Source organism: Aegilops tauschii, chromosome 7, assembly GCF_002575655.3.
Source record: "Aegilops tauschii subsp. strangulata cultivar AL8/78 chromosome 7, Aet v6.0, whole genome shotgun sequence".
Lineage (NCBI taxonomy): Eukaryota > Viridiplantae > Streptophyta > Magnoliopsida > Poales > Poaceae > Aegilops > Aegilops tauschii.
This window is the reverse complement of record NC_053041.3, coordinates 175,957-190,799: the sequence shown is the minus strand read 5'-3', so window position 1 is coordinate 190,799 and position 14,843 is coordinate 175,957. Positions and strand designations below refer to the sequence as shown.

The 14,843-nt window shown below is 47.3% G+C and overlaps 1 protein-coding gene across 1 annotated transcript; it reads left to right on the top strand.

Moving 5' to 3' along the window:
- Positions 1 to 9,452: 9,452 nt before the first annotated feature.
- Positions 9,453 to 13,073, top strand: LOC109737341 (DNA (cytosine-5)-methyltransferase CMT3-like). Its single transcript, XM_073505986.1, is given in 14 exon segments — positions 9,453 to 9,663; positions 9,847 to 9,896; positions 10,292 to 10,531; positions 10,614 to 10,713; positions 11,081 to 11,241; positions 11,340 to 11,405; positions 11,500 to 11,715; positions 11,802 to 11,857; positions 11,927 to 11,993; positions 12,084 to 12,413; positions 12,497 to 12,565; positions 12,643 to 12,729; positions 12,795 to 12,882; positions 12,982 to 13,073. Coding segments are annotated over 14 exon segments (1,833 nt in total).
- The last annotated feature ends 1,770 nt before the right edge of the window (positions 13,074 to 14,843 follow it).

Sequence of the window (14,843 nt, the reverse complement as noted above, 5' to 3'; positions counted from 1 at the left end):
TGCGGCCTTGCATAAATGCTGTTTGAGTGGGCTTTATGACATGGTCAGCCACCCCGTTCAACCGATTAGTGGCGACCTTCGTAAAGATTTTAAAACTTACATTCAGAAGGCAAATCGGTCGATATTGTTGAATACGATTAGCCTCCTTAATCTTGGGCAATAGGATAATTTCCCCAAAATTTAAACGAGAAATATCAAGGTCTTCAGTATGCAGTTGGTTAAACAACGGAAATAGTCTACCTTAACCACGTCCCAAAAACATTGATAGAACTCTGCGGGAAAGCCATCCGGACCGGAGCTTTGTTGTGTTCCATTTGAAACACCACGGTTCGAATTTCCTCCTCTGAGAATGGGAAGGTTAGGAATTCATTTTCCGCTTCCGTAACTTGAGGGATGTCATGAGTAACAGATTCATCCAACTGAAAATTTGTTTCAGCTGAAGGTCTGAAAAGCTCCTTGTAATACTTAGTAATGAAAGTTCTAAGTGGTGCGTCCCCCTCAATTCGGCCTTCCTCCTGGTCAAGGGTGAATATGCGTTTCTTTCTATGTCTGCCATTGGCAAGCATTTGAAAGTATTTCGTATTATCATCACCTTGCACAAGCAAATTCGCCTTGCAACGTTGGTACCATTTAATCTCTTCCTCGCGTAATAGGCGGACAATCTGCTCATTTAGATTGCTTTTTTGCTCAATCTCAACAGCAGACAGAGGCCTAACCTCCGCTATTTTATCAAGGGAATCGATTAAGGTAGATAGTCGCAGTTTTTCTTTTTTGTAAATGCCAGCAGTATGCTTGGCCCATCCACGAAGGAATCGGCGCAAGGCACGAATTCGATTGTTCCATTGTTGAATGGGTGTGTTACCACGAGGATGACGCGCCCACACTTTCTTAACAAGGTCATGAAATCCCTCTCTAGTGAGCCATCCCAGTTCAAATTTAAACCGGTGACGGTTAGAACCTGGGATTGGTTGTCCAAAATCGGTTAGCAAAGGAGCGTGATCCGATAATGCCTCAATACGTTCTAGAGCCCGAACCGATGCTAGGGGATATTTATATTCCCAGTCAGTGGTAACTAGCACTCGGTCAAGTTTTTCAAATGTTGGCACTGATCGGTTATTGGCCCAGGTATACTGACGACCAGACATCGTGATCTCCCTTAGGTCCAGGCTGTCAATAACAGCATTAAAGAGGAAAGGCCACCTAGTATCAAACCGGTCATTGTTTTTTTCCTGCTGATATCGAAGGATATTAACCCCCCCCCCCCCCCCCCCCCAATTAACATGGGGTGAGGATTGTCTCGACAGGTATTAACGAGTTCTTTTAGAAATGCAGACTTAAACTCCTCTTGAGCGGCGCCATATACAGCCACCAGACTCCAAAGGAAGTTGTCGGACTTGTTTCGAAAGTGGAATTTGATATGATAATCCCCCTTTGACGTGGACAATAGTTGCAAGTCAGTAGAGTTAATACCTAGCAATATTCCACTGGACCTCCTGGTCGGCGGCAATACGTGGCATTCGTAATCCAAACCACTTGAAAAGTGGTCGAGAGTACTTGTTGGAAAATCACGTTTGCCCGACTCCGTGATAGCTACAAAGTCCAACGCATGATCCTTTACACAATCGGCAATGTGTTTGTGTTTAGCCAAGTCACCAAGACCTCTGCTATTCCAAAACATGCCTCTCATGCTGAACCAATTTTTTGTTTAGAGACCTTCGCCTTTTTACTATTCCAAAGGCAAGAGTTCAATGGCCCTTTTGACCAATCGCTAGTTACATATATGTTATTCATGATTTATGATAAGGAAGCATCACTGACCACCGTGACCGAATGCTCTTGGTAGTAGTGTGCCACCTTCTTCGCAGTCAGATAGATTCCATAAACCAGTTTCAGATAGTATGGATAACGCTGCTTGGAAGGGCTCAACGCCTCTGAAATGTACTATACGGGCCTATGCACTTTCAGATAGTATGTTCTTCACGTTTGACTGTGAGTACTGTGCTGACCACTTGACTTGTAGCTGATATGTATAGCAACAACAATTCTTTGTCACTCGGAGCGGCAAGCACCAGTTGGGTGGAAAACATAGCTTTGAGTTCCTCGAACGCAGCTTGCGCTTCATTCCTCCACTCAAATTTGTTTGTTTTTTCATTAGCTGGTAAAGCGGCAGGGCTTTCTCTCCGAGTCTTGATATGAATCTTCTTAAGGCTGCAAGACAGCCCGTGAGCCCTTGGACGTCATGGAGACCGTTCTGGTTTCTTCATTCGGATAATTGTGCCAATTCTTTTGGGGTTGGCCTTGATTCCTAGTTCGAAAACAAGGAAACCGAGTAGTCTGCCAGCTGGAACCCTAAAAACACATTTCACAAGATTAAGCTTGATTACAAAAGCCCACAAGATTAAGCTTGATTCCAAAAGCCCAAGGTTCGTGAAGGTCTCGACGAGGTCTACTAGGAGGTCGGAACCTTTCCTAGACTTGACCATGATGTCATCCATGTAGGCCTTCACATTCCGACTGATCTGCTTTTGCAACCACTTTTGGATCATGCGCTGAAAACTTGCGGCTGCATTCTTAAGTCCGAATGACATCATGATATAGCAAAAGCACCCGAAAGGGGTGATGAATGCCGTTTTTATTTCATCAGGACCATACATTCAGATTTGGTGGTACCCGAAGTACGCATCTAAAAACATAAACGCTTGCAACCAACAGTGGAATCCACCCGTTGCGCTCCCTCGCCCATCCCAGCCGCTAGAGAAGAGGAGAAGGAAGAAGGGGCCCACCACTGCCACGAAGCATCCCCCACCACCGGGACGCCACGACAGGAGCAACCCGCCCCTGGAGATCCGATATTGCCGGGCCAGCAAGACACGAAGCCGCCCGATCAGCCCCCGCAAGCTGGTCATATTGGTTTTTGTTTTTTTTGCGGGAAGGACCTCAGATTAAATTGCAAAGGAATAGTGGTACAAAGCACCCCAAGAAATATAGAAGTTACAACCGGGTCCCTGGGGAACCAACCCACCCAACAAACCAGCGCGGGCTGACGACGCGCCGTCGCTACCGCCGCCACCGCTCATTGGCAGAGCCGGCGAGACCTTGTAGACTGCGTCCGGAATGAACACGAACGGGAAGTCGACAACCTCGGCCTGAGAGGACCATCACTCTAGAGAGAGGATAGATCGGGCGATGCTCCACCATTGAAGTCGACCGAAAACCAGTGAGAGCTTTGATCTGAAGTCCACGCATACTCCATAGATCAATGGATCCTGGAGCCACCAACGCCAGAAGATCGTCGGCTCCGCCACAAATGGCCTCGCCGAGATGGGAATCGACCTCCAACACCTTTATTCCAAAGCAACATCGCCACCACCACCTTGCCAGCGCCGCTAGAGACAACTACCCTACTATCTACACGCTTCACGGACGGATCTATGGTCCCCCCAATCTCCCGCTGCCAAAGCAGCAGCCGAAGAGGAAGGGGACCGTCAATCCGGCCGTCCGCGGAACGAGGGATCGAGGGGAACCTCCTTTTCGCCTCTCCTATTGCTAACTGCTTCCTTTTGCTAACTGCTTATTTTATGTTTGGTTTTTGGCCTTTTGAATACAAGATATGTGTCTTCATCTTTTTTTTTTCGGCGACTGATAGGCGCCGGCCCAATGTTTTGGCCGGTCACGCCCACGTCGTCACATGTCAGCCGTCTCGTCCGTTGGATTAAAAAAATGGTTTGTCCCCAAAAGCCTTTTCTTCCTCACGCAACACCCGTCGCCTTCCGCATCTCCCGCGAAACTGCATCTCGTGCAGCTCGCCAGTTCCGCGTGCCGCGCTCTCCCATTGCCCCTCGGTCGCAGCACCACGCTACCTCCCTATCGCTCCACGCTAGATCTCGTCGCCGGGATTCACAGCAACCCCTCACTAGTCGCAGCCCCTAGCCTTCATCCTCGTCACCTTTCTTTGGTTGTAGCTTTCAAAAAGCCGGTTGTGGCAAACGAATTGGCCGCATCCAGCAAGAATATGAAAACAAAAATAAAAATCTCGAGTTACTCGATTGAAGCAGAAAAAGTGCTGGTTCCAACAAAATAGAAAGAAGGTGATAGCAATTTTTAGGCTAGTTCCAACAAAAACAAATCAAAACAAGGTGGTAGCAAAAAATCTTGATGCTTCCAACAAAACAGATGGCTGGTTGAAGCAAAATTTCTCACCGGCCGCCCAAAAATTACGATCCCAGCAAAAACACGCAAAAAGCTTTTGTACTCGCATCCATGGAAAATAGCTGGTTCCAGCAAAAATGCTTGATGCTTCCAGCAAAAACAATGGATGGTTGAAGCAAAAAAAACCTGCTGGAGGCTGCGGCTGTTGGTTCCAACATTTTGCTGGGATGGTTATAGCACCTCGTGTCGCCAGTTCCAGCAAAAAAGCTGGCTAGTTCCAGCATCGTCGGCATCGTTGCCGCATGCTTCCCAACCTGTCGCAACTCTTTCACGCCTTCCCAGTTGCAGCACCCCATGACGTGGTCCCAGCTTCTGCTAAGGCGGGTTGTAGCACGCTCGCTGCGGTTCACATCTTCTCCGCTGGCCGGCGCCGCTTGTAGCTTAGGCTCGTCGGAGCGTGAGGCACGACACCGGAGGACAGCGGATGCGTGGCGGTGCATGGCCAGGCCATTGCCTCGGCCACGCGGCTGCCCGTTGTGGCCGGTTGCAGCACACAAGCCCAGCCGCCTTCGACGCCGACGACCTCGCGTGCCGGCATGGCTAGAGGAGATGGTGTGGTGGAGAGCTCTCGCTGGAGATGAAATGAGGAAGGAAAGGGAAAGGGAGGGGATTGAATAGAGGATGAAGACGCACTGCGTTTGTGGCTAAGAAAAGAGAAGCGGTGGAGGAGATAAGGCTCCTGGCCCCGGCACTGGACACGCGTGAGGGAGGAGACCGGCCGAGCGCTCGGCCGGTCTTTTTTTGTGGGAAAATTAGAGAGCTTTATTCATTGAAAGCACACTCACTGCAGTCAGCCAAAAGGCTGGTGACCAAAAAGCTAGGGGTTTCATCGAGCCAGCTTTCCGTCACATTCAGTGTGCAAGCATGCTTCGCACACAAATGCACCGGAACGTTCGCCGCCCGATTTACATGTTGAATACCAAATGAAGAAAAAGTAGTACAGAGCTCTCCTATTTCCAAAAGTAAAGGAGCCACAATTGAACGAGAATTGTGGCGAGATTACTGGAACTTCACTAGTTCCAAACAGTCGACTTCAATAATCACGTGCGGAAATCCTCGAAGACAAGCAAAGCGTACTCCATCTCGCAGCGACAAACACTCCATCATCAAGGGATCTGAAACTCCCATGTATGGTTTGCACCAAGAACCCAGGAGCAGAGGATGATCGGGCCACTCCTCCTGCACCGCCCCGGCCTTCATCAAAATTCAGAGCACCGTCGGTTGTGATCTTGACCGAACCCACTTCCGGGGCCGCCAACCGTAACCCGGTAGAACCAAGGTTTCCTTACGAGGTAGCTGAAGGAGGGAGATAGAATCCTTGATATTTCTGATAGTTGTTGTAGGGTCTCTCCCCTCATCGCCATTTTTGATTCGGTTCCTGGAATGCCATTGACCACATGGTAGTAGTGATCTTGGCACGTTCATCGGATATGAACTGAGGATCACATGTGATGTCTCGTGCCCACGTATCTGAGTGGAGAGGGGCAAGGCGAAGACCAAGCCATGTCCACGCCTCTTCCCAGAAGCTATGTGCATGTGTACAATGAATCAGCGCATGCTTCAAATCCTCCTCCATAGAGCGGCAGGCATTGCATTGACGAAGATCTGCAATGTGTCGATGATTGATAGTAGCTTCATCTGGAAGAATGCCACGTAACACCCTCCACCAAAAGACTCGCACTTTTGGGATAACATTCAACTTCCACAAGGATTTCCACAACTGTTGATCGTCTGATGAGGTTTCGGTAGCCGTCCCTTCCTCTAGAGCCAAACGCTCGTTCCGAGTCACGAGAGCACGGTACGTCATCTTCACAGTGTAGTTACCTGATTTATCAAATGCCCATCCGAGAAAATCATCACCCCCGCCTTGCCTGATAGGAATATTCAGAATGGCCGCGACATCCTGGGTGGTGAAATTGTCCCTGATCACTTCATGCTTCGAAGACCAACTCCCTGTATCGATGAGATCCGACACCCGATCGATGTTTGTATCTGTAGGCCTCTAAGTTGGTGCCATAGAGACCGTGCCTGGGATCCACTTGTCCTCCCAAACTGAGATGGTAGAGCCATCTCCCACTCTGGAGATTAAACCTGTCCTCAGGGCATTCCTTCCCGCCAAAGTTGCCTTCCAAGTGGCCGAAGCTGACTTGGGAATTGGATAATGCATGAAATCGGTGTCTGGGAAGTAACGGCCCTTGAGAACTCGTGCACAAAGCGAATTTGGGTTGGTGATGAAACACCACCCATGTTTGCCCAGCATAGCCAGGTTAAAGAGATGCGGGTCTCGAAACCCCATCCCTCACTTGCACTTGGGTTTGGATAACTCCCTCCAAGAAACCCAACGCATTGCCTTTTTGTCAAGAGAGCTACTCCAAAAATATTTTGCCATGGGAGAAGTCAAACTCTTACAAACTTTCTAGGTAAGAAGGAAAGTGCTCATGGGATAAGTTGGGATAGATTGAATTACAGACTTGAGCAATGTCTCACGGCCTGCAGATGCAAGCAGTTTTTCCGACCAATCTTGCATCTTACCATGAGCTCTCTCACTGATGTGGTCGAAGGTACCACTAGTGATGCGTCCAGCCGCGGTGGGGAGCCCCAGGTACCTCTCACTGAAAGCCTCGACCTGGATATTCAAGATCGATTTCAAAACTTGACTGATGGTGTCCGGGGTGTTGGTGCTGAAATATATAGAGCTTTTGTCCCATTTAACACACTGACCCGAGGCATCACCTTAGATCCTCAGAATTTCGTTCAGTCGCAACGCATTCGGAGTGCTTGCATTAATGAAGATTAAACTGTTGTCTGCAAACAACAAGTGAGAGACCCAAGGTGATCTGTAGCTCACTCTTAGGCCCCTTTCAATAGTTCCACCATTGTAGTATTTCAGCAATGAGGAAAAGCCCTCTGCACATAGCAGAAAGAGATAAGGAGAAACTGGATCACCTTGTCGAAATCCCCGAGTCGGTGTGAAGTAAGGAAGAAGCTCTCCATTGACCCGAACAGAAAAACGAACCGAGGTGACGCACTTCATAATCAAACGTATGAAGGTAATACTGAAGCCCAGACGAGACAAAATTGCTTCGAGGTAGTGCCACTCCACCCGATCGTAGGCCTTCATCATATCTAGCTTGACTGCACAAGAAAAATTCTTTCCTTTCTTCCTTCTTCTCATCGTGTGAATACTTTCATAAGTGACAAGCACATTATTTGTGATGAGACGACCGGGAACGAAAGCGCTCTGCTCTTCACTGATGATATCGTCCATTATGTATCGCAAGCGATTTGTAATAACTTTGGCCGCTATCTTGTAAAGAACCAGACACAAAGCAATCGGACGATATTGTGAAATCGACTGCGGGTGCCGTACCTTAGGGATAAGAGTGATAGAACTATCGCTCAACCCCGACAGTAGCTCGCCCCCATTCAGAAAGTCCAGAACTGCCAGGGTCACGTCATTGCCTAGCAGATCCCAATGCCGCCTATAAAACCCTGCAGTAAAACCATCAACGCCAGGGGCCTTCGATTGAGCCATTTGAAATAACGCCACTTTGACCTCTTATGCGGTATATGATTTAATAAGATCATCATTCATGCCCTGAGTCACCTTGACGGGCACATGTGATAATAGGTCACTAGCATCAGCAAAACCCTGCGTTTGATACAAGTTCTGGTAGAAAGCTAGCACCTTCGCCTTGTCCTCATTTTCATTTTCACAAACTGAACCATCTACACGGCATAAACCATGAATCTTATTCATTCTTTTTCGTTGGGCAGGTTGTGCCTGGAAATAGGAAGCGTTCCGATCGCCCTCGCGGAGCCACGGAACACGAGAACGCTGTCGGAGCCGCACCTCCTCTTGGTGAAGGGCTTCCTTCAGCTTCTTAACTGTGCTTTTCTCCTCGTCTGTTGGTCCCGTACCCATTGTACGACACCTGATGCGGTCTAATTTCTTCTGAAGTTTTCGGACCATATGTGCCAAGCAACCAAATTCCTTTGAGCCCCACGGCTCAAGAATAGCCTGTAGGGACCCCAAGGCCGATGCAATCCCCTGGAGCCCTGCCGTGTGTTGGATTCCCCGCCAAGTATCACGTACCAGGCGATCATAATCCGTATGCGTCTGCCACACATTCTCATAGCGAAACTGTTTCTGGGCCCTAGGCCCGTATGACAGAATTTCCTTTACTTCAGCTACGGCAAAACAGTGATCAGACTCAACAGAAGGGAGGTGTCTGACCCGGATATGCTGGAAGAGTTGCTGAAACTCCTCATTCGCAAAAGCTCGGTCTAGGCGTGCCTTCACATTAGTATCTCCTGCTTGCTGATTGTCCCAGGTATAAGGCATTCCAGACCAGCCTAAATCTTGCATGGAAATCTCGTCAGTGACCTCCCGAAACGCTCTCATTTGTGCTTCCGATCTCGCTCTTCTGCTAAAGTTTTCGGATGCATGTAGAGTTTCATTACAATCCCCATACACAGCCAAGCTGCACGGGGTAGAGCAGAGAGAGTACGCAGGAGCCGCCAGCTATCACTACGATCTGATGCTCTCGGCGCCCCGTAAAAACCAGTAAATCTCCAAACAGATGAGTTCTGATTATTGCTATTAACCACCACATCAATATGACACTTGCTGAAATTTTTCAACTCAACAGACACGAGTTCCCTTTTTTTTCCTATATACATACATACGTGTGTGTAGGGTGAAAAAAAAACGTGCACTTCCAAAAAAAAAATCAATCACGTATTCCAAATGTGATGGGACGTAATAAAACGGAAAGAAAATCAATCAATCAATCAAACACGGTGCACATTCCAAAACTGATTTTTCTTTTTGAGAATCAAAAAATCTGATCTATATATAGTAATAAACGTATATGTTGGCATGGGGACGTAATTAATAATAAGAGAAGGAATATATGGAAGGAAACTGGAATCACGTACGTACAGCAGGATGGAAGGAAACAATGGATCCATCCCCATGAGCATACAGCTCCAACAACGTTCACCTCCGCCTCCAATTCCGAATTGATCGGCCAACCAAAACTGATCGTCCGGAAAATCATCATCAAAATTCAAACGATCTCCCCCGCAATCTCCTCCTTTTAAAACCCCCCACAATCATCGTCACCGGCACCGGCACCGGCACACACACTCAGATCCATCTTCCTCATCACTACATCCATCTCCACGATCCCCTTGCCACCCAGCGAGCTGCGAGCTGCGAGCTGGACGTTGAACTAGCCATGGAGAGCCTACCGCCGGCCCCTGCCATCGCCACGGAACAACCGCCGAGGGCCTCGACCCGCAACCGCAAGCGCGCGCCCGTCGTCAAGTCGGACTCGGCGCCGGTGAAGAGGAAGAGATCGAAAGCGCAGGCGCAGCCCGCACCCAAGGCCGTCGGCGACAGCGACTCTGTGTTCGTCGGCGAGCCATTCCTCGCCGAGGAGGCGCACAGCAGGTGGCCCAATCGATACAAGCGCCAACACGGCCCAAGGAGGAGGTAACTCATCTATATATACATCGATCTGTCACTTCATTCTACTATATATGCATTTATGTGCTGAAGATGAGCAACATTGCGTTGGAGCAGGAACGCCGCAGAAGAGGAGGTCAAGGCCAAGTCGCACTAGCCATCAGCCAAGGTCGACCACACCATCTACAACATCGGCGACGACGTCTATGTAACGGTACGACATATGACACAGTAATTAACATCCCTAGCTAGCTCTCTTCACCTCTAGTCTAGTCTAGGTCTCATCTCTGAATACATGCATGCATCTTAGCTTCCTTCGGATCAGATTAGAATATCGTAGCAGCAGCAACAGCAGAGTACAAGTTCAGCACTTGTTTTTTACTTCAGTACTGAAGATTGTTACCTTAACTTTTAATTCAAAAATGGTTATGTACGCACATCGCAATAATGCAGAGGTCGACGGCAATCCTCCTTTTCTAAAACAAGTAATACTAGTAGCTTGATCACCGGTACTAGTAAATTAAAGGCTGCATTGCTTGATTATTGCAACTAGAAATAATCCTATACTTCCAACTATTAATTCCTTTCTACGTACCCATTTGTGCATAGGCCGGAGAAAATCTGCCGGACTACATTGGAAGGATAACAGAGTTCTTCGAGGGCGTCGACGGTCGCCGCTACTTCGCCTGCCGGTGGTTCTTCCGTCCCCAAGACACAGTGATATCCAACACCAAACTTTTCAAGGACCACACCCACGACCCGAAGCGTGTTTTCTTGTCTGATGAAAGGAACGATAATGACCTTGATTGTATTGTGTCCAAGGTCAAGATCATCCAGGTCGATCCCAAGGTAAGTATAGTTCGTTGTTCATGACTCTATGATGCCTTACCTATGTAAATGTTTCTCAGTTTTGTTGCACACCTCGTTTCAGCTTGATCAAGAAGCCAAGGCTCAAGTAGCGGCTGACGCGGACCTGTACTTTGATATGTCCTATACTGTCCCCTACTCGACGTTTGAAAATATCACACTAGGTAATTGCTGCCTGCATCAAGGGCAAACCAGCTTGGTTATGTTTTGAACATTATATATATTGGCTCTATAGGGAAACTTACTATATATTGACATGGCTTTGCACTCTGCTTATAACCTTTGGAGTACCATTGCTAAATTTGTTGTATTAGATTTTCAAAATTATTTTTTGGGCTTTGAAGGTTTTTTAAAATATACATAGACCTATTTTCCCCACCAATTTCGCTGTTGTTGATCATAATCTGCTTGAAGTCAGAAATCCAGTCTCCACCTTGAACTTGTACACACAAATTCAGAATTAATCTACCGAGATAAATTCCCGTGGTAAAAAAAATTATTATGATAATACAAGATTTGCCTTGCTTGTAGATATTAATGAGAATTCTGGGATCTCATTTGATGCTGAAGCTAATTCAGAGTCTGACGCTGCAGCAACAAAAGCAACAATTCTCGACCTATATTCAGGCTGTGGTGGAATGTCCACCGGCTTGTGCTTGGGTGCAGTAATAGCTGGTCTTCAGATCGAAACGGTATAGTTCTACCTTATTGTTTTCAAGAACATAAGTGATTGATTTCTCTCCACTAACATGTCCTTATTAGTTTTTACCTTTTTTCTTGATATTTGTAGCGATGGGCTGTAGATCTTAATACCAATGCATGGGAGAGCTTCAAGTATAACCATCCAATCACAGAGGTATGTCTTGGTGCATCTTAAACTTCGTTATATTGTATAAATGCTCTCTCTTGTTTGCTGAATATATAATTTGTCTCTTGATTTTTGGACGTAGGTTCGTAATGAAAAAGTGGAGGATTTTCTCTTGTTGCTACAGGAATGGTCTGTCCTATGTGACAAGTACATCCACAAACATAATGATGATGCCTCAGCTAGTCCGTTGAAGGTTGGAGGGGAAGAACATGAACTTGGAAAAGGCAAGCTTGTCATAGACAAACTTACCGCGATCTGCTATGGTGGCGCCAAGAGAGAAAAATGCATATACTTCAAGGTACTCCTCATTCTCATCTTGTTCGCTTGTTGTGTTGGTATATTTGTTGTTCCTGCACATGCCATCATAATATAATTTTTTAACAGGTGCAATGGAATGACCATCGGGTTGAGGATTCCTGGGAGACCATGGAGAAACTCTGGTTAGTATCTAATCTGAAGTTATTTAAAAAAATGTATTTCAAGTGCAATGACTCTGCTTCAATGTTCAGCGATTACCCACTGAAAATTAAATAATTTGTTAAAGAAGGCCATAGGTGAAATATCTTACCATTGCCAGTGAGTGTTTCCTATCTTCTTTCTACTTGGTAATATTGGCTAAACACAAGATTCGCTAATGGTATTTGATTGTCCTATCACATTTTAAAGGGTGATGTTGATGTGTTGTGCGGTGGCCCGCCCTGTCAAGGACTGAGCGGGAACAATCGGCACAGAAAATGTGACAAACCCTTGGATGATGACAAAAATAGACAGATTGTCACATTTATGGACATCGTTTCCTTCCTTAAGCCAAAATATGTGCTTATGGAAAACGTCGCGGATATTCTTAAGCTCAATGGTGGCTCTGTTGGTAGGTATGCTTTGAGCCGTTTGGTGGCACTGAACTATCAATCTCGGATGGGGTTGATGGTAGCCGGTTGCTGTGGGCTGCCACAATTTCAAATGCGAATGTTCCTATGGGGAGCCCTCCCGACCATGGTTTGTTTTTGTACCTTGTCATTATCAGTGTTCTCTACAACTCTATGACTCAGATGATTGATATGGTGTACTTGGCTATGCAGGTGCTCCCAAAGTATCCCCTCCCAACACACGGCGTAGTAGTACGTGGCGGAGCACCAAGTGCCTTCTCTGTAAGTAAAATTATATTGAAACCAATACACTAGCAAGTGTATACATGCATGCTGACCATATTGATTCTGTTTTGCAGCAAAGTGTTGTTGCATATGATGAAAATCGCAAACCAACCTTGAAGGAGGCTCTGCGTCTTTGTGACGCCATCTCAGATCTGCCCAAGGCAAGTTTCTACCCAACCTATAGATTTCATAACTTCGACATGTCTAACATCTTTTGTACATTCAGGTAAGCAACGATGAAACTGCGGATGAAACTGTGTATAATGTGGAAGCAAAGACGGACTTCCAGCGCTATATCCGGCTAAGTCGTAAAGGTAAATTACATAGCTATACCAACAACATGAATATGCCCACGTTTTTGTTTGCTTATACCTTTGTAATGAGTTGATTTCTTGCCATTCCAAATGTTGCAGAGATGCTGGACTACTCATTTGGTGATAACAAAGGTCCCGAGGACACATGCCAACCACAAGGATGTCGCCGCCGCCACGATATCCCCGCTTGAACAGAGTGGTACCCAAATACTTCACCGACAATAGAGACGATCACCTCGCCGGAGAAGAATCCGAAACTTCTTTATTCAGCATCACCGTCACCGTCACGGAAGCCAAGACGTTGAACACGATCCAAAACCCTAACCTTCTTGGGCCCTAAAACCTAATAAAGCTAAAACGATCCACGTGCGCGGGATCCGGCGACCCCCCTCACCACCAACGACCAAAAAGGTCGCCGGCGGAGGAGGGCCGCCGGAAGACGGCGCGGAAAGGAGTGGCTCTCCTGGTAGCGGCGGCTAGGTTTGGCTACAGGAGGAAAACGACCGCACGATGGAAGCCCACGTACGGCACGCAAGGCCAATCGAGGGACTCTTAATAAGTCCTAACGCACACGCGTCTACGTATGTAGTACAAATTACTAGGAAGGAATTACGGCCGGGATTATTAATTACAAATCCATCGATCGATCGAGTTGCTTCGTCTCCCTCCCTAAACTAGGGATCGATCCGATCGATGGGGTCGTGCACGTCTCGACCCGTCCCATGGACGGATCTGCCGCCGGATCTCATCCTCGCGGTCTCCGCCCGCCTACAACACCCCGCCGACATCGTCCGCTTCCACGCGGTGTGCAGGCCATGGCGCGACGCGGCTGCGCTGCTCTCCCCGGCGGCGGCGGCGACCTCGTGCCTGCCGCTGCCGTGGCTTCTCACGTCGCGCGACTACCGCATGGTGCACTCCATCGTCGACTTCCGTCACCCCTCCCGCAGCAACGATGACATCGTCCTCCCAGAGCCGCCGGGAGCACAAGCAACCACCGTCCAGGAAAGAACAAGGAACCGGGTGGCTAGCGCGGACGGCACGGCGGCTTGGTTCTTGGTCGCTGGCCCCGACCCAAAACTCATCGACATTTTTACCTCCCTTCTCTACAGTTTTCGCAAGCAAGCCATTAGGAAAACAGGGTTCACGGCGGCTATCATGCGCCCCGGCGACACCTCGTGGACGGTCATGGAAAAGAGACTGGCGACACCTCGTGGACGGTCATGGAAAAGAGACTGGATACCGTGGCACGAGGAGGTGATGCCATGTATCATGACGGCAAGGTCTTGGTTTGGGCCGCCGACGCTCTCTGGTGCTTCCTCCTCCAAATCCAAACTAATGGCGGCGGAAGCGACGACCTTGCATCATGTTCATGGAGGTGGAATGCAGACCACGATGGGACGTGGATTTTTAGAACAGCTGCACCCGGGCCCTTCTATCCTGGCTGTCCAATATTGCTTTAAGATCTATGCAACACAACTTACTTTTTATATGAAATTTTCTTTTTTTTTTTGTTTCTCTCACATAGAACATGTCTTGAACTTCAAACCTTTGCAGCGTGGTAAAGCTTTCTATCTAGAATCTAGGATAAATCTTTCAGAATTTTTTGTCAAACATAAATATACTCCCTCCGTCCGAAAATACTTGTCATCAAAATGGATGAAAATGGATGTATGTAGAACTAAAATACGTCTAGATACGTCCCTTTTTATTCTTTTTGATGACAAGTATTTTCGGACGGAGGGAGTACAAAATATGTTTTTTAATCTAGAAAATCATAATTTGTATATTTATATTTGACAAAAAAATCTGAAAGATTTACCCTAGATTCTAGATAGAAAACTTTGCTACGCTGCAAAGGTTTGAACTTCAAAATATGTTTTATGTGAGAGAAACAAAAGAAGAGAAATGCATTTGCACGAATCGCGATGCGTAAAATGGATGGCTAGATAGGGAGGGCCTGG